The sequence below is a fragment of the Sceloporus undulatus genome, chromosome 11 (genome assembly GCF_019175285.1).
Source record: "Sceloporus undulatus isolate JIND9_A2432 ecotype Alabama chromosome 11, SceUnd_v1.1, whole genome shotgun sequence".
NCBI lineage: Eukaryota > Metazoa > Chordata > Lepidosauria > Squamata > Phrynosomatidae > Sceloporus > Sceloporus undulatus.
In genome coordinates, this window is record NC_056532.1 from 6622390 (window position 1) to 6641915 (window position 19526).

The following is a 19526-nucleotide window of genomic DNA, read 5'->3' on the forward strand; positions in this document are numbered from 1 at the left end:
CTCAAAACCCTCACACATATTGTCCCTATATGTGTATGTGTGTGTGCTGTTGGTTGCCTTTATTTTGTCTTTATGTGTGTTTGTGTATATCTACACACACACACACACACACACACACATATACAGACATGTCTCAAAACCCTCACACATATTGTCCCTATATGTGTATGTGTGTGTGCTGTTGGTTGCCTTTATTTTGTCTTTATGTGTGTTTGTATATATCTACACACACACACATTATATATATATATATATATATATATATACACACACACACACATATCTCAGAATCCTCACACATATTGTCTCTCTCTCTATATATGTGTGTGTCTCTGTGTTGTTGATTGCCTTTATTTTGTCTCTATGTTTGTGTATATGTACACACACGCACACACACACACATATATATACACACACACATGCACCATCTTAAAACCCCTACACATATTATCCCTGTTGTTGTTGTTGGCCTTCATTTTGTGTATATGTGTTTGTGTGTGTATAGACACACACACACCTAAATAAACACACTCCTGCTCCTCTTTTGTGGCTTTCCCCCAGACAATGTAGCATCTGCGCTCTCCCTGATGTATTGTTGCGCCTGCACTTTACGCTAGCTGTTGTGTTTTAATTCTGTAGTTTCTCCCTCGTTTTTAATCTCTTATTGCGTGGCTTGTGTTTTCGATGTATTTATACTGTTTGTAAGATTTGTACATTGTTGTACTTTGTTGTACTTTGTTGTTACCCGCTTAGATCTGTAAAGGATAAGCAGGATACAAATAAACAGTTTATTATTATTATTTATTATTATATGTTAGTGTGTATTTGCACCTCTCTATCTAACTATATACATAGGCAGAGCCACACTGTTGCCCCTCTTTTGTGTATGTGTCACCTACTTATATGTTTGTGTATTTACACACACACACACACACACCCCTTTCAGCTGAAATAGTGTTGGTAAAACCCTTGAACACACATAAATCTGTCCTTGTTGTTCTCTCTGCAGATACGGGCTGATATTTCCCAAGAAGGCGCAGCAGAAAACCTTCGTCAAACATGCCGTCTTTATGGATGACTCTGACGATGAGGTCAGTTTCCTTGGGATAGTTGGGATCATTAGTCCTATTGGTCGTGTATCATAGAATCATAGAGTTGGAAGAGACCCCAAAAAGGGTCCTGATCCAGTCCAACCCCGTTCTTCTCCATCAAAGCCTCCCCATTTTGACAGATGGCCATCCAGCCTCTGCTTAAAGACCTCCAAGGAAGGAGACTCTGAGGAAGGAGTGTGTTCCTCTGTCGAACAGCCCTTACTCTCAGTTGGTTCCTCCTAATGTTGAGGAGGAATCTCTTTTCCTGCAGCTTGCATCCATTGCTCCATTGTGTCCTATTCTCTGGAGCAGCAGAAAACAAGCTTCCTCCCTCCTCAATATGGCATCCCTTCAAATACTTAAACAGGGCGATCATCATATCCCCTCTTAACCTTCTCTTCTCCAGGCTAAACATCCCCAGCTCCCTAAGTCCTTCCTCATAGGTCTTCATGGTTTCCAGACCCTTCACCATTTTAGTCTCCCTCCTTTGGACACATGGCTCCAGTTTCTCAATGTCCTTTTTGAATTGTGGTGCCCAGAACTGGACACAATATTATTCCAGGTGGGGTCTGACCAATGCAGAATAGAGTGGCACTATTACTTCCCTCCATCTAGACACTTACTTCTATTGATGGCAGCCTAAAATTGCATTGGCCTTTTTAGCTGCCGCATCACACTGTTCACTCATGTTCAACTTGTGGTCTGGACTCCAAGATCCCTTTCACACGTAGTTTCATTCAGCCAGGTGTCCTCCATCATCCTATATCTCTGCATTTCATTTTTTCTACCCAAGTGCAGTACCTTACATTTCTCCGTGTTGAATTTCATTTTGTTAGCTTTGGCCCAGCTTTCTAGTCTATTCAGGTCATTTTGAATTTTGATCCTGTCCTCTGGAATATTATTAGCTACTCCTCCTAATTTGGTGTCATCTTCAAATTGGAGAACTATGCCCCCAATTCTGTCATTCAGTCATTAATAAAGAAGTTGGATAGCCATTGTTGAGCACCCTTTGGCTTCGGACGGTCGACCAATTACAAATCAGACTCCTAGGCAGCCCCAATACAGTTCACAAAAACTCACTTCTGAGAACTGACTTTATCTTAGAGTCAGACAAGGCCTCCATCTGCCATTTAGGAAGAGTCAGTCCAAGTCCTGCTGGCAGAAATGCACATTCACTCCAGTGGGCCAGATGTAGGTTAATCAAGAATAATTAAGAATGGACAAAACCAATTTCTTCCAAATTGGGCCTGAAGAAAGGAAGGTGGGGCAGCTCTCTTTCTCAGGTTAGAGTCATCTCTTTGTTTCCACCGCAACATTTGGCTCTACAGAAAAGGGTCCATAGTCTAGAGCAGAGGTTCCCAAACAATGGGATGTTTTGGACTTCAGCTCCCAGAATTCCTGGCGGTTGGCCAAGCTGGCTGGGGCTTCTGGGAGTTGAAGTCCAAAATACATGGAGAGCCAAAGTTTGATCTAGAGCCTTGCCAATAAGCAGTAGCACCTTATTCAGAAACACAGAAAGATACTATTGGACCCTCCACTCTCAGAAGTCACAATAATAAGGCTATCACATTTAGGGTCACCTATTATATATATATATATATATATATATATATATATATATCCTGTCTTTCTCCCCAAATCCCAAAATGGGGTTCAATGCAGGTACAGTTCTTCACATTAAAAGTTAAAAAAACCCTACAGTTTTTCCACAGTAAAAGTACTCAAATCTGGGGCTTTCCAAAACCATTTCTGTTCTTGTCCCCTGTGTCCCTCCTTGTGACCATATGTATATATGCTCTCATTTCCAGCTTTTGTTACATCAATAATGTTTGGCTTGTTTGCTACCTTGGTAATTGGTTATTTTGCTGTGCAAAGGAACATTATATACAGTCTTGTGCTACGCCACACATTTCAACTGCCATCTGTTTCCATGAAAGGCAGTTTACAAGGGAAAAACGACAACCCTGGTATCACTCATGAACGACAGCGGATGTCTTTTACTTACTTTCAGTTGTAATACGGAATATTTTTGCACTTTGAAGAACAGTTTTCCTAAATTAGTGTTGCTCTTCTAAATATGAACATGCGCAGGCCAAAAACCTCTTTTGTACCCAAAGCTTGCACCTGAAAGAAGGAGAAAAAGGCTGTTTTCTAAGCTGTAGGGAAGACTGGCATCCTGGGTTTGTGAGTTAAGTTCTTACCTGGCTATTATATGATCATTATTTTTAATGGAGTATAGATATTTTTCCCCAGTAGAGGATGCTGTCTACCATGGAAACCTCCTTTATTTGCCTGTGTACCCATTCCTCTTGCTCTTTGTAAGCGAGAGAACAGTTTTCAAATGGTGTAGCAGAACAACACCAATATTTGTGAAGAGCTTTTCACCAACAAAAGTGCATATAGTTCCTTTCTCTCTGCTTGGCAATCAAATGTGTTAATAAAAGTACAGTAAAGCCATAACTTGGATGGTGAAGGGGTTTGAGCATTGGATTAGGTCTCCAGGGACCCGGGTTCGATTCCTTGCTTGACTGTGGAAACCCACTGGGTGACCGTGAGCAGGTCACACTCTCTCAGCTTCAGGGGAAGGCCATGGCAAACCTCTAAACAAACCTTGCCAAGAGAAACCCCATGATGGGTTGGTGTTAGGGTTGCCATAAGTGGGAAATGACTTGAAGACACTCAACAACAACAGAATTATTATTATTATTATTATTAACCTTTATTTATAAAGCGCTGTAAGTTTGCACAGCGCTGTACATCAATTTTTTAGTCAGACGGTTCCCTGCCCTCAGGCTTACAATCTAAAAGACACGACACAAAAGGAGAAGGGAGTGGTGGTGGGGAATAGGATCAGGTCCAGCAGATCTTTTCCACCTCCGAGGCCTGGACCAAGGCAGATGGACTGGAGGAAGGGCTTGGCTTCTTGATGGATGGTTAGAAGGAGGCTTCCTGGGTCAGAGAGGGTCTCACCTCTGGGAATGCTTCTCTAAACAATATAGTCTTTAATTCAGTTTTGAAACTGGGTAGAGAAGTGATGAGGTGTGCATGTGGGGGAAGAAGGTTCCAGGAGTAAGGGGCAGCAAGCGAGAAGGGACGAATTCGGGAGGGGGCAGTGGTAGTCCTACATTGTGACAAGAGACCCTGACTACCAAAGTGGAGGGTGCGAGTAGGAATGTAAGGAGAAAGAAGGTCAGATAAGTAAGGAGGGGCCAACCCATGGAGGGCTTTGAAAGTCAGTAACAAAAGCTTGTACCGGATGCGAAAGGGGAAGGGGAGCCAATGAAGGGAGGAGAAAAGAGGAGAAACATGGTCAAAGCAGCGAGCGGATGTGACAATACGGGCAGCTGAACACTGGACAGATATTAAAGGATGGAGGTGTGAAAGAGGAAGCCCTGTTAGAAGGAGGTTACAATAATCTAGTCGCGAAACCACTAGGGCATGGACTAGAGTCTTGGCAGTAGAGATTGAGAGGAATGGACGGATCTTGGCAATGTTGTGGAGAAAGAATCTACAGGTCTTGGCGGTGGCCTGGATCTGGGGAATAAATGACAGAGAAGAGTCAAAAATGAAGCCAAGACTGCGGGCTTGATGAACCGGTTGAATAGAAGTATCGTCGACAGAAACAGAAAAGGAATAATGAAGGGTGGGTTTAGGTGGAAAGACGAGAAGCTCAGTCTTAGACATGTTGAACTTCAAGCGCCGAAGCCGCATCCACTGAGAGATGGCAGTCAGACAAGAAGAAACTTGCTGTTCAAGCCCCGTCGAAAGGTCAGGGGTGGAGAGATACAGCTGAGTGTCGTCGGCATACAAATGATAGGAGAAACCAAAAGAACTGATGAGTTTACCTAGTGTGTATAGAGAGAACAGAAGGGGACCCAAGACAGAGCCCTGGGGAACTCCGACAGATAGCGGAACAGAGGATGAAGTCTGACCACCCGTGACCACTGCAAAAGATCTATCTGACAAGTAAGATTTAAACCAGTCGAGAGCAGAGTCGGCGAACCCAAGGTCAGAAAGTAAATCGACCAGGAGACAGTGATCAACAGTGTCAAAGGCTGCAGACAAATCGAGAAGAATGAGAATAGAGTAGAGGCCGTTTGCCTTGGCCCGCAAGAGATCATTTGAGATCTAACAGAAGCCGTTATTACAAAGTTTGCACACATAAGGTCCTGGGTTCGATCCCTGACAGCTTCTCCAAGTGTAGCTGGGAAAGAATCTTCTCTGAAACCCTGGAGAGATGCTGCCAGTCAGCGCAGTATAGCACTGGCCTCAGTGGGCCAGCCATCTGACCTCTTATGTCCCTAAGTCTATTTGTCAGGTTTCCTTTGGGGGCCGAGGAGCCGCAAAAGCAGCCTGGGTCTGTGGATGTATTGCTTGGACTGCACTGTAAGAGAGGCTAAGGGCCAGGGTCATAATTCAGTTTATGAGGAATATACTTGGCATGAAAAGAGTGGCAGTGGCTCTCTAGAGTCTTAGAGTAAGACAGTCTTACTTGAAGATGAGAGGGACTGAATCGGAAAGGCAAATATTACCTGGTTAGAAGAACCAATAAATCATAGAGTTGGAAGAGACTGCAAGGGCCATCCAGTCCGACCCCCTGCCATGCAGGAAATCTAAATCAGAGCATCCCCGACAGATGTCCATCAAGATCCTAAAGAGTAAAGATACACAACTGATCAGGATCAGGATCCTCCAGACCATTGTATTCCCCATCCCCATGTACTGATGCGAGAGATGGATGATGAAGAAGACAGATAGGAAGAAAACCAACTTCTGGAGGAGAGCGCGGAGGGTACTATGGACGGCCAAAAGGACAAGCACTTGGGTCCTGGGACAGACCAAGCCTGAAATCTCCCTGGAAGCCAAGACGATTAAACTGAGGCTGTCATACTTTGGCCACATCCTGAGAAGGCATGGCTCATTAGCAAATACAATAATGCTAGGAAAGGTGGTAAGGGGCACTAGAAAGAGGGGAAGACTGCAAGCCAGATGGATGGACTGGAGGCCATGGGCATGAATTTGCAGGACCTGAGCAGAGCCGTGGAGGACAGGTGGGTTTGGAGATGCCTAGCCCAAAGGGTGGTTAACAACTAATGATGACAAGTGCTTGCCGTTTTGCATCGACTTACAACAAATGATGACAAGTGCTTGCCGTTTTGCATCGACTTACACAACCCTCTCAGCGTGCCCTTAGAGTCTTCTCTCCCCGACTCCCAAATTTTCTGGCTGTTATCCTGGCCTGTTCCTTGCCCAGTGAAAAGCAAGAGGGGATTTCCTCGCTTGTAATCCTATATCCCGATAACAGAGAAGGAGAAGAGAGAGAAATTGGCCGCCTTGTTAGCGATTAGGCAACAGGTGAGGTGGCTGGCCATTTGAAACAAAATTAGAACTTGACAGTGATGGCTTGAACAGGAGGCTCTCTTGTATGGAAAGAGAGCCTAACTCAGGAGGCAGACAGCCTCTTCTCGCCCTTTGTGTGCAAAGCGCAGGGGCCAGAGAGGGAGCATCCTACAGAACTTCCCATATTCTTTCACAGCCCACATAGTCCTAATTCTCCCCAACGCCTTTTATCATCAACCAAAGGGAGGGAAGAGAGAGAGAGGGAGATCATTTTTTAAAAAACACAATTACTTTATTAGTTCAGTAATAATTTTAGGCCCTTTTCACGATAAGGAGCTGCGTTTGGGAGGGGTTTCATTTCCTGGCTGCTCCCTTATCTTCCGAAAGTACTCGGTGCATGTCTGAAGATGGTATATTTATAACTGAACTCTAATAAAGTCCCTGCCGGTGAACCTGCGCACCTGATGTGGCCCTGGCGATTATACAGCAGATAGGCAACTTTTGTTCCTTTCTTTTAATAAAAAAAATCAAACTGTTAACTATGCATGTTTCATTAAGAGTGTCCTTTCAGCCTGCTTGCATCGAGAAGCAGTCGTTCTCGTCCTTCTCGGGTCCCGTCACAAAGCTTGTGTGTTGAAATTCATTTTGGGAGAAGGCAAGTGTATGTGTTGATGCACTCTGGCTGCACCAATTGCAGCATTAGACCCGGAGCATGTGAAATAATGCGAATATTGAAGGTATGGGGGTAGACGTGTGGAACGTAAGGAGTGAGAAACTGATGTCATTCCAGATAGTTGGGCTGCCGCTTCCATGTCCATTACCTCTGGCTGCACTGGTTAGGGCTGTGGGCCATTACAGTCCCCACAAAATCGCATCGTATCCAGTTGGAAGAGACCCCAAGGGCCATCCAAACCGACTTGCTGTCATGCAGCAACATAACTGTCTCACTCTGTTCTGCTTTGGTCAGACCTCACCTGGAGCACTGCTTTCTCCGGTTCTGGACACCACAGTTCAAAAACGAGACTGAGAAGCTGGAACACGTTCGGGGAAAAGCAGCCAAGATGGTCCATGGTCTGGAAAGCAAGCTTTATGAGGAATGGTGGAGTATGTTCAGCTTGAAGAAGAGAAGACCGATAGGTGACACCATTTGTTGTTAGGTGCCTCCAAGTCGTTTCTGACTTAGGATGACCCTCAGGGGTTTCCTTGGCATGTTTGCCATAGCCCACCTCTGAGACTAAGAGAGTCCAACTTGCCCAGGGCCATGGCTGAGCAGGGATTCAAACCCTGTTTTCCAGAGTCATAGTTCATAGCTCAAACCACTACACCGCAACACAATAGGTGTCAACACTTCTTTACTCAAGAGCTGTTCAACAGTGGGATAGGCTGCCTCAGGGGGAGAAGGGATTGTTCTTAGGAGGACTTTAAACAGAGGCTCGGTGGGCATCTTTTAGGAGTGATTGATCAGTGGATTCCTCCATTTCGGGGGTTGGACTACATGATATTTGGTAGCCCCAACTCTAACATTCAGGCACTAAATTGATCATTTACTCTCTCCATATTCATTTCAAGCCACATTCCCTTTCGCGCAGAGGATGGTTAAATCCGTGGATAAAGAATCTGTGGATACGAAGGGCCAACTGCACTGTTTTTATTGTTGGCACTGAGTTGTTTGGGTTTTATTTATCCATCCTATCTAGTGTTTGCCTAAAATAGGTGGGATAAAACACCCAGTTAAACAACCCTTCTCAGAACTCCTAGCAGCTCCTAGCTAGCAGCTATATCTGATGTGACTGAAAGCATTCAGGATATTCTTTTTACCTGCTAGAAGGGTATTAGTTTTGACTCTCCCCAATATATCAGAGGATATCTGTGCAAACTTCTTTGAGCATGACCAAAGGGCGCAGAAATCCCTGGCCAGTAATTTTATCTTCAGATCTCATTTGATTTCTTTTAAAAGACATTTTCAATCAAGAAGGTTGGCAGGCTACCTGAAAACAGTTCCAGGTGTATGGAAGAAGATGTCCATTCAAAGAAAGAGAGTGCAGTGGACAAAGCAGTATTTTGGGAGAGATTTTTTAGCCTGGGGACCAAACTCTGCAGGTCTCGTCCTTTTCGGTCCTTCTCCCTTTGGGGACCAACCAATTTCCTGGTGTTAAAAGAGCGTTTTCTCCTCTGGGAGATATTAGGAGCCTAGGCTTTGTGCCTCCAGAGAAGACTGCAGCGGTGGGCAAATAGACATTCGGCCCCAGATTGCTGACTTGGTGAGGCTCTTTAATAAACGGCCTGATGATAAGTCAGAATAATAGGAAAGGACAGGAAGTTCCCATCCATCAATCCTCCCCGCACAACAGGAAATTGTCACCCATCAAGCCTGGAAGAGGTGTTTGCTTTGGCGTTGTTTTCCTGGCGCACAAGCCAAACAAACGGCAGGTGGACCTCTTTAGAAATGTTCTGCACCAAACCCAGGGCCTCTATATTACTTTGATTGTCTATGTAATCTCCAGACCCCAGCACCCTCACCGTTTACAGGCTGGCCTGGGGAAAGCTATTACAAGTTTGAAATATTGGGATGGAGGGAAAAGATTTATGCACAAACAGTGTTTTTCTCTCCTTGCCTTTCTTCCCTTCCACTTGCATCCAGATGCATTGGAGAAAGTAGACCTAAGTCTAGGAAAGCGCCTTTCTTTCAGTTAGCCTCAAAGGTGATACAGGATCGCTTTATACAGTGCTAGTTTTGTGGGGGCTTTTTTTCATGTTGGCAGAACTGTGTATGGGCAGATTGTGGTTGCATTCATTCATGTAACAGGAGCAGGTCCATAGGTCAACAGTCAGAGCACCTGCTGCGCACGCCGAAGGACCAGAGTTCAAGCATCTTAAAAAGGAAGGCTAGTAGCAAAGGATGGGAAAGCTGAGACTATGGCCTGTTACAGACTGCCAAAATAAAACTGCTTTGGGTCTCCTTGGAAGTATGCTGTTTAAATGATGCATGGGTCCTAAGAATCCGGAAGCTGCACCAAAGCTGCCCTCCAGTGCTTAGGAATGGAGTGTGGCTTTGGCACAACTTCCGGACTCTTAGGACCCATGCATCATTTAAACAGCATACCTCCAAAGAGACCCAATGAAGCTTTATTTTGGCAGTCTGTAACAGACCTTTGACTCAAAAGGTTAGGGTTCATTTAGAGAGGGAGGCTGGATGGATGTGGGCAGAGACATCAAATGGCACCCCATACTTTGTTCCACAGAATGCAGTAGTACCCCTTAACAAAACAAGCCTCCTTGTTTGCTTCTTGGTCACTTTGCCGTGTGGCAGAATATAGGGAACTGTGCTCCAAGAAGCAATCCTATCCATCAGCTTGTTTGGTGTCAGTCTGTTATGCAAAATGTCTCTCTTTTATATGCTGTGGAACAGGGTTTCCAGGTATAGATGCATTTAGGTATAGAGTACAGGACAGTGGATTGACTGAGTAGAGATGGAGGACAGTGTGTCTTGGTGGAACATATTGCTGCTCAGACTTTTCCTTTCTGAAGATGTTTGCAGCTGTCAGCAGTTGGTTCATAAAAAGGAGAGGGGTGAACTCTGGAGTGCGCTCCAGACCCTTGACAACCTTTGCTGACAGTTGAGCTCATTGCCATCGGCAGGGAAATCGGGGAAAAGGGGATTGATAGTGGAAGGTGCGTCTGTTGGCAGGTCACTTTAAATTCTTAAAGTGTCATGGTGAGTCAGCTTCCCTCGGCCGATTTGGACATGAGCGGAGGCTCCACATTACCTGCTGCTAGTTTTCCATTTAGTTTTTAAAGCATTATGAAGTGCTGGTGACACATGCTCACTCTCTCGCTGCTCAAGATGAGTCATGGAAGGACTGGAAAACCACGCCGGCTGCCAAAATGATTTAAGAAAGAGAGATTTTTCATGTTGCGCTGTCATTTGGATGGGAGGGAAAGAATATTGATTGCTAATGGTCTGTAAACAAGTTCGGCAGTGCTCTTTGTAATTGCATCTGCTTGGCAAACACAGGAATCTGCGGACCGATCCGTAGATAGGAAGCGGCTAGAAAGTGAAGGAGAGGTCGCATGTGTTTCGCTTGGTTGGAAAAGAGGTGGCTGCGTTCTGTAGACGTTCTCCAACCTTGATCTGCAAGAAGGCCCTGACCTGTTGCCTCCTGAGTCTTCCTTTGCTTCTGGAGCAGAGCATCCACTACCCCTCTTTCAGAGTCAATCCCATCCCAAAAGGACAGATTTGGTTTGGCGGTAGGCCGTTCCATGTTATAGGGCGCATAGAATCGTAGAGTTGGGAGACGGACAACATGGGCCATCCATTCCAACCCCATTCTGCCATGCAGCAATATACAATCGAAGCAACCTCCAAAGAAGGAGGCTCCAACACAGTCCAAGTATTCCCACATCATCTTTCCCTGACAGAGGAAGAAAAGGCCTCAGGTAGAGACCATAAACTCTGGGTTGCAGCAGCAGAAGAAAGAAGAATTGGGGCAGAAAGGATGAGGGGTCGGTATTGGTTAAGTCAGTAAGGAGGCAGATGGGAATACCTGGGAAAGCGGTTGGCAGTTACTCTTACATTCCGCTACTTGCTTTGGAACTTCATATGTGAGAAGTGTAATGAAGTTTACAGGGAGAGCTGAGTTGCTCTTCTAGTATCTTATTGGCACGAAGGGTTTGATGTTGGCTCATTTCTTTGTCCAGCTAACGCTCACCCTTTTCAGTTGTTGGTGGTTGTGGTTACGTCCATTGATGCAACTGATTGGTGATTTTTCATTTATTGTCCTTTCATTGTTTAGAAACTAAACACATAGCAGCCTGCAATGGGAACTTGTGCATGTCAAAAGCGTTACCCATTGAGTTTAACTTTCAGGAAAGCGAGCATAGGATTGCCCCCTTATAAGTTCTATCCTGGGCTAGATTAAAACAAGGATATCATTTCTGTTAGTAATCAAATTTGGTTTGTCTTTTTTCCTGACAGTCTTCGGTGAGCGAGAGCCTTCAGCGAGAAGCCTTGAAAAAGCAAGCAATGAAACAAGTAAGTTCTCCTCATGTCTGTTTGTGCATGAGCGCCCCTTGCACTCTGATCTCTTTGAAACGGAGCCAGTATATTTGTATGCACATTATCATTATTGTATTTTCATGTATGTGGCAATTTGCCCTGAAAAAGGAACAGCAGCAGCAACTGCCACAAAACAAGGACCCTACCATCCAGATTTGAGGAGGAGAGAACCTACTCTTCCACTGAACTGCACTCTTGTTATGCTACTTTATTGCATGTGTTTAGAAACACAGAAACAATAAACACATTTTTGACATTGGAGTTACCAATGATGTCTGTGAGAGTGCATGGTTTGTAATGGCCCTACTTTTGGGCAGCAAAGATTAAATGTATGGGAAGGGCATGGTAGATATTTGTAATGTCCTTTAACAGGATATCAATGTAATGTCTTTGGATGATCAGGCTTATGTCTCAGTACATTATTATTGGATCATTTAGATTGATTTGTGCTATATCTTTACAGACCAACTCTGTTTTCTTGGCTCTCCATTTGAGTTCACCGTCTTCCATAGTAAAAATGGCACAACCTGCATTAGAGTTTGCACTTTTGAGTTTCCACGATTTTATTTGCGTAATAGATTGTTCCACTTTTAGAGAAGTCTGTTTTTCTTGGGCTTCTTTTAGCTATACCCGTGTTGTTAAAAAAACAAAACCTCAACAGCAAGCTGTGTAGTGGGTTGCCATAGATCTGCTTATAGTTTACAAAACGTCATAAAACGCGGAGCCCAATTTAGCATCCGCACTGTAAAACCCTCCGAGGGAGAGGCAGACTCCTTCTCTGACCTCAGCTGCAGGGGACTATTCGCTGAATGAATTCTGTTACACAACTTTTGTTTTGGATTTGTAGTGTAAGACTGCCATAAAGCAAAACCTGTCAGAATCCTGGCAAAACCGGTCCAGTCTTTCCCATTGCCCCCGTACATGATTAAACTGGGGTTGAAGGAAAACAGATGTGGAATAAAGAAACTGGCTGTCAGAGGAAAAATGTGCCTTTGGGTTACAGATGCCAAAGATGGCCTGGAGACTGCGATGCATGGTTATGAAAGATAATAGCGCTGTGGCTGCCATCCACCGGATGCACTTTGGTTCTTGTGGGAAAGGAGAGAGACCAGGCGATTGGCAGTCGAGAGGAGAAGGCTTCTCTGCTCTAAAGATAGTACCAGCTCCCTAAACATTTTTCTTAACAAAATGCTCTTGTTAGTAGCTTCTGTCTTATCTTGAGAACATTATAGATAAGACTAGCTTCTTGGAAAACTAACAAAAATGTCACATTTCTTTCTTTCTTTCCTTCTCTCACACTTTACAGACCAAGCTTGAGATCCAGAGGGCACTGGCGGAGGACTCCACGGTGTACGAATATGACAATATTTATGACGACATACAGCAGAAGAAGGCAGAAAGTCAGGCCAGCACCCTGGCAGGGAAAGGGGAAAAAAAGGTCCATACCTGGAAACAAGCATGATGTCTGTCTGTGCTTCTCTAGCTCCCGATGACGGTCGGGCCTTGAAAACCTGCAGCAGTGGGAGGCGCAAGGTGGGAGGAGGGATGTGGGGCCTCCGGAGGGAGGCTTCATCCAGAGTGAATCTAAGGTCAGCTGTTGCTACTCATAATACATCATGGAATATTTAGGCGGGGGCTGCTATTTGTCACGCAAATGACAGCTTTATTTTTACAAATTGTATAATCTTTGTTGAGCTGACCCTCACAACAGCCCTGTGGGATGTGTCCCTGCTCCCATTTCAACAATACGGAGCTGAGAGGTAGGTTGCTAAAGACCAAACGTTGCACCCGTGGCAGAGATGGGGTTTGAACCTCGGTCTCACAGATCTATATGAAAATTCAGAGAGTTGCAGTGGCCTCTTCTGCAGCTTCCACTTCCACTTCTTGCATACCTTATGTAACCACTGGAAAAGCTGGCTTCTCAGCCTTCCGAAGAATAACGGGGAACGTCCCTGACCTGATGTTGAATCTTGGGGGGACATTCACTGTCACAGGGATGAGACCCCCATGTAGAGGTCACAGTTTGGTCCTGCAACTGTGCTAGTTCTCAGGTGCTCCATATGCCTCCAGGATTCATGTGTAGCATCATAGTCAAGTGAGAGCCAGTGTAGTGTAGTGGTTTGGGCATTGGCTGACTTGAGACCAGGATTCAAATCCTTGCTCAGCCTTGGAAACTCACTAGGTGACTTTGGGCAACTCAGACTCACTCAACCTGCGAGGAAGACAAAGGCCAAAGCCCCTCTGAACAAATCTTGCCAGGAAAACCCCATGACAGACCTGCCTTTGGGTCTACATGAGTCGGAAAGGACTTAAGCCAGTGGAGGAATAGTATGAGCTGCTTCCAAATTATCCCACAACATTCTTAGTGGTTCCTGTCACAATCGATCTCGATCTCTTTCTCCTTCTTCCTTTGTATAGCCCAAGTACATCCAAAATATACTCAAGGCAGCTGAGCTGAGGAAGAAGGAGCAGGAGAAGAGAATGGAAAAGAAAATTCAAAAGGAACGTGAAATGGAAGGCGATGCCTTTGATGACAAAGAAGCCTTTGTAACATCGGCCTATAAGAAGAAGCTGCAGGAAAGAGCAGAAGAGGAAGAAAGGGAGAAGAAGGAGGCAGCCATTGAAGGTGAGATGAATCTGGGGGCAGAACGTTCTTCTTCTCTTCTTGAGGGTGTTATAGGCTGGATTGTCAGGTTGCAAAGACCCATGAGCCAGAACGTGGAAGATAGTTGTGCTCCCTTTTCTCCTGTAGAAGAAGATGGCAAGTGTTTCTGGCCTTATTTCATTGGTTCAGGACACGTTCTTATGCCTCCTGTCAGGTGGGCTAAGCAGAGAGGTATTTGGCCACGGCAGATTTGGAAATGGGTACCAAGATTTTCCATTTCAAAGTAACCAGAGTAGTTATTTCACAGCACCTCTCTTGCAGAGTACACCTTAAGATATATATATTTAAGATGTCCACCTTTTTGCATGGCTCATATGGGTCAAGAATTGCTCCAAATTTCTGAAATGCCGCCTTGAAGGCACTCCAGTTATGGTACTAAAATAGCTATGAAAGCCACATTCCCTCTCTCTGCCTCCTCTGCCCCAGTAATGTTCTAAAAACAATGGCTGAGGAGACTGCCTTCCTGTAACTTGAACCATGAGCGCACTTCCTGTGTCTTTCCAAACATTATTATAGTTTTTATTATTCATTTCTTCCAAGAAATTTGGGCATAGGGATGTAGTAATAGCAAGTATGGCGGGCCACATGGAAATAGTAGGAACCATGCAGGATACAGTCTGTGGGTCATATTTAGGCACCCAGTTTTTAGTGTGTAACATGCACTGAATAGCATAGCATTTTGAAACGGGTGTTAGGCTAGGAATCCTGGCTTAAATTGCGTCCTGAACGAGATAGTTTTTCTTGTTAACAGTTTGTTCCCCCTCTCCCGCTTTTTCGTTTAGCATGCCTTGATGTGACCAAACAGAAGGATCTGAGTGGTTTTTATAGACACCTACTGAACCAGACAGTAGGGGAAGAGGAAATGCCCAAATGCAGCCTTCGTGAGGCCAGGTAAACTTGGAATGTGGGAAGGAGATGGGAGGAGGATACACCTTTGCCTGGGGTTGTATTCCTAGGATCTCCTGGTTTATAGTGGACTTGAATAGAACCAGAGTATTACCTAAGTTACCAGCCCCTAGCGAAGAACTGGAAGAAAAACCAAATAGTAGGTAGGTTTTTTGCACCACACGGCAATGGGATGGCACTCTTAAGATCAACCCAGTAGCCAAGGTCCCTGCTTGAACAAGGATGGACCTAAATGCTGATTTTGCAATGTGCACATAGTGTGTTTGGTGAAGAGCAAACTAGTTTACCTGTGGGTTGTGACATGATTCCTAAAAAGGATTATCGTAGCCACAGTAAGAATAAAGTTGAAGCAGCGTAGCGATCTCAGGTTTGGAAGGTTTCCAAGCCAAGCCATCTCCTTCCTGTTTTCTCAGACACTGTTAATTGGACAGAACTGTGCTCCTCTCTGACTGTTTTTCGTTACTCATTAGCTACTTACTCTCGCTCTTTGCAGAGGTTGAGCTTTTGAGTGATCCATCACTTTTTTAAAACAGAAAACTAAAACAAAGGAGTCGATTTGTTCCAATAAATTTTGTCCATAGGGCCTTTTAGAGGAAAGCTAGCTTTGGGATTTTGCCATCCTTTGCTTTGTGTATCCCATGGGGAAGAATATGTGCATTTGTTTCCAGAGTTAGCCGATGACCAACTACATGATGACAACATCCCCACCAGTTGCTTTTCAGGTCTGAAGCTGAGTTTGTGTTCCTCTAGCCAAAACCGGCTCTTAATTGGTAAGCTGGTTTTGAAAAACCGGAGGAGCATTGATGGGAATACCATTTACGAAATGCTGCAGTGATATCATTTCTCCCCAGTTGAGTCACTGCAGCATCAGGCTCCTTTGACACATCACTAATTCCTGAGAATAGTTAGGGCTCTGTGCATGCTACTGGGTCTTTGCAAAATGCAATAGTGCCTGTATTCTGAGATTTGGGTTTCCTGACAGTCACAGCATGTGCATGCGCACTTCCACTCACAACACCGGAGAAGGCAAACACACCACAACTGGTGCTGTTTTCAGCTGTTTTATTAAACCTGCTTCATTTTTATGTTACCTTTCTGAGATCCATGTTCTACCTGAAAACTGTGCTGTTCAGTTTTTAATATGCTGAAAGTGCTACTGTGAGTGAAAAACGATTGGTGCGATTGTACTGAAAGGCAAAAAATGTTGCAGCCTCTCCCAACCAGGTGCCTCCCCAGTTGTTAGACCACAGTTACTATCACCCCAGCCAGCATGAAAGCCACAACCATCTCTTTTGTTTGTCTCTAACCACTGATAGTCAGTGATGTGTCTTCCTTGAACATGATTAAGATTAAGATTAATGAAGTCATGGGCATCAAATAAATACAATAAAAACATGATTTCCTGCCCATTGCAGCCTTATGACAAATTGCAGTGTTATTTTTACACATGGCAGGAGAGCAGGGGGAAAGCTTTGGAAAACAGGACAGGATTCAAGATGATTCTGAATTTGTAGCTGTTTTGTTTCATTAAAAATGAACATCATCATCCAGGTTAAAGGAAGACAAAACCAGCGAACATCCCAGTGACTCCAGAAATACGAGCGAAAGCCAAAATGGGAGGACAAGAACAACGAAGGGAGAAGATAACCCAGATGCAGACAGCAACTTGGAAATTGATACCAGTGATGATGAGAAGAGGGCTAAAGTAGACAGAGAGAGCAGAGCGAGCGATAGAAAGGAGAGCAGGCAAGGCCAGTTGGATCACAGCAAGGACAGATCCAAGCGTCGCAAGAGCCAAAGGGACTCAGGGTCATCCAGCGAGGAGAAGAGCCATCGCTCAAAGGTGGCTGTGAGTCACCAAGAGAGAGAGGAGGGAGCCAGAAGGGAAAAAGGTGGGCAAAGAGATTGTGAGAGAAAGCAGAGAGACCGTGGAAAAGAGGAGCTACCAAGGTCAGATGAGCATCAGAGGAGGCAGGAGGAAAAAGAGGACAAGCAGAGGAGGAAGGACAGGAAGGAGAGAGATGATTATGACAGACAGATGAAGAAAGAGAGGGACAGAGAGGACAAGTACTCCGAGTGGGAGCAGCAAGTGAAAGAAAGGCCCACTGGCAACAAAGACCAACATGAGAATAGGGAAGGAGACAGAGGGGCAAAGGAAGTCCGGGAGGAGAAACAGCAGCAAGAGAGGAATAGTAGGAGCCCGGTGTCTTTGCTAAGAGATGACCATCAGGGTCAGGAACACAGTGAGAGGAGCGGGAAGGATAATTCAACCGAGTCAGAAAGATCACCAGCATTGGAAGGCAAGCCCTCAGGGGAGGAGGGAGCAGGGCAGACGGAGAAGTCTCCAGAACAGAAGAGCAAGTTTGCCAAGCGTAGCAACGAGGAGACGGTCATGTCAGCCAGGGACCGCTACCTGGCTCGTCAGATGGCACGGGTTGGCACCAAAGCTTACATAGAGAAAGAGGAGGATTAGGGGTCTTTTCAGGGAGAGAACACCTCAGGAGATGACCCATGTTCCCTGGCGAGAGCAGAAGGACATCAGGGATTGCACTTTGGAGCAAAGAGGGCCTTTATTTCTAAGACAGCTTTGAAAAGGAGCTCCTGTGAAACAGGTAGAGAGATGTCACCTTGCCACACAGGGTAGTTATGCCATCTTGCTCCAGCTCACCCTGCCCTCCTGCACACAGGCGGGTTTGTACTCTGTTTCAGAGTATGAGAATGCAGTAAGCCTCCTTTGATCGATGACACCTTAAGCCCCACGGCCTATGCATAACCATCTCTGTGGATGTTTCCTCAAGATCCCACCAAGAAAGGAAAGACAAACAGGAAGACACAACTAAGACAAGCGATAGAACACAGTTTAGTTCTACAGTGAACTTTAAAAACTAGGGGGCTCTGTTTGTGCTTTTCTTATTTCTTCCTGTACAGAAATGGTGAAATAAAAAGAAAGTGATGAATTTTAAGTCACGCTTGACTCTGTTTTCTCTCCATGCTAAATCTTAGCTGGGCTGCGTTATTTCTGCCCATCAGGCCGAGTAAATGAAGTCAACATGGACATAGGGAGAGCATCAACAGCATCAGTCATCCGCTGGACGGGGTCAGGTCCACCCACGCAGCCCCTTTGCGGAAAGGCACTCTGGATCAGGCCCCATGAATTAGAAATGCCAGGGGATTACTATCCAGCTGCCATAAAAGACACTCCTGCCTCTAAAGCTTGGCAAGTCAGGAATCTGGCAAAGAGAATGTTTTCGTAAGACACTTTCAACAAAACGCTTGGAAGTGCTGCTCTTTCCCACCTCACCTCCCTGTAACCTTCTTCTCTAATGGGCTGCATCAGCACCAAAATGGTTTGGGAAATTTAAAGTATCTAAAAAGAGAAAGAGAAAAAGCCAGATCACCACTGGTTGCCATTTTAGTTGCACTACTTTAAATTAAGACACTGGTGCCTGAGACAAATTCTCCTTGCAAGATCTCCAACTATTGGCTTTTCAGGTGTCCATTGCATACGATAAAAGTATTGTCAAGGTAGATTCGTGTGAATTAAGCTTCAGTTCTTTAGAAAACACTTGTCTTGGAGCATCTCGTGTTTTCACCCCGCGTCCCGGCAAACCATCGAGAAGGAGGTTTGTGTCTTCTTGTAGCCATAGAGACAAGGGCGCTGTATTTGCCAGCTCCAGAAATAGACATGTGCTTTTCTAATGTTTTGTAGACTTGTCTCTGTTTTCCCCTAGTAGATGATTTTAAAGTGTTTTGATGGAGTGGGCTTCAGATTTTAAGGAGGGCGACAACTTGGGTGATGTAAGAGGATGGGCTTCCTGTTTAGTTTTATTTGGGGCAGTTGCCACTCACTTATTTCTGACGTGTCTTAAATACTACTCAGCTTTCCTCCTTCGTCTTCAGCTTTTCTCTTGAAAACAAGGCAGACTGTCTTGCAAATGAAGTGGCCTCTTCTTCTTTGCACATTGGGCCATAATAGGTGTGTGTCCATGCACAGTTTCGAAGGGGGCCGGGGTTGAGTTTGGGAGACTATCAGTGTCTACATTGGCCTGCTCAGAGAACCAAAAGGTAACGGCTTAAAAAAGAAACCCTGGCCTGTTACAGACAGCCAAAATAAAGCTGCTTCGAGTCACAGTGGAGGTATGGTGTTTCAATGATGCATGCGTCTGAAGAGTCCAGAAGCCACACCAAAGCCATGCTACAGGGCTGGAGCGTGGCTTTGGTGTGACTTCCAAAGGCCCCTGACAAGCATTTGATTGCAAGTCAGGAGGCATCCCAATATTACAGTAACTCACAGTAATAATGAGAGTAAGAAACTGCAGTATGCAGAAGTACATCTGCATCTGAAAAGGAGATGTCTACCAAAGTTTATGTCACCTGTCTTTCAGCTCTCACCTGTCTTGTCTATATAAGGCTGCATTAGGATGCTGCACATATATAGTAAGTTGTCATATCATAAAGAATCATTGAG

General features: G+C 45.0%; 1 protein-coding gene across 3 annotated transcripts in view; it reads left to right on the forward strand.

Moving 5' to 3' along the window:
• The window catches only part of NSRP1 (nuclear speckle splicing regulatory protein 1), an 18674-nt gene extending 653 nt beyond the window's left edge, over nucleotides 1–18021 (forward strand). For 2 of the 3 annotated variants that reach the window (XM_042442661.1, XM_042442662.1), the window contains exons 2-7: nucleotides 1010–1091; nucleotides 11407–11463; nucleotides 12794–12925; nucleotides 13906–14113; nucleotides 14935–15043; nucleotides 16610–18021. In XM_042442661.1, coding sequence (XP_042298595.1) covers nucleotides 1010–1091; nucleotides 11407–11463; nucleotides 12794–12925; nucleotides 13906–14113; nucleotides 14935–15043; nucleotides 16610–17531 — 1510 coding nt within the window. In that variant the 3' untranslated portion in view covers nucleotides 17532–18021. Of the gene's footprint in view, nucleotides 1–1009; nucleotides 1092–11406; nucleotides 11464–12793; nucleotides 12926–13903; nucleotides 14114–14934; nucleotides 15044–16609 lie in introns of those variants that run through there. The other variant, XM_042442663.1, reaches the window with a different exon arrangement.
• Nucleotides 18022–19526: the final 1505 nt, after the last annotated feature.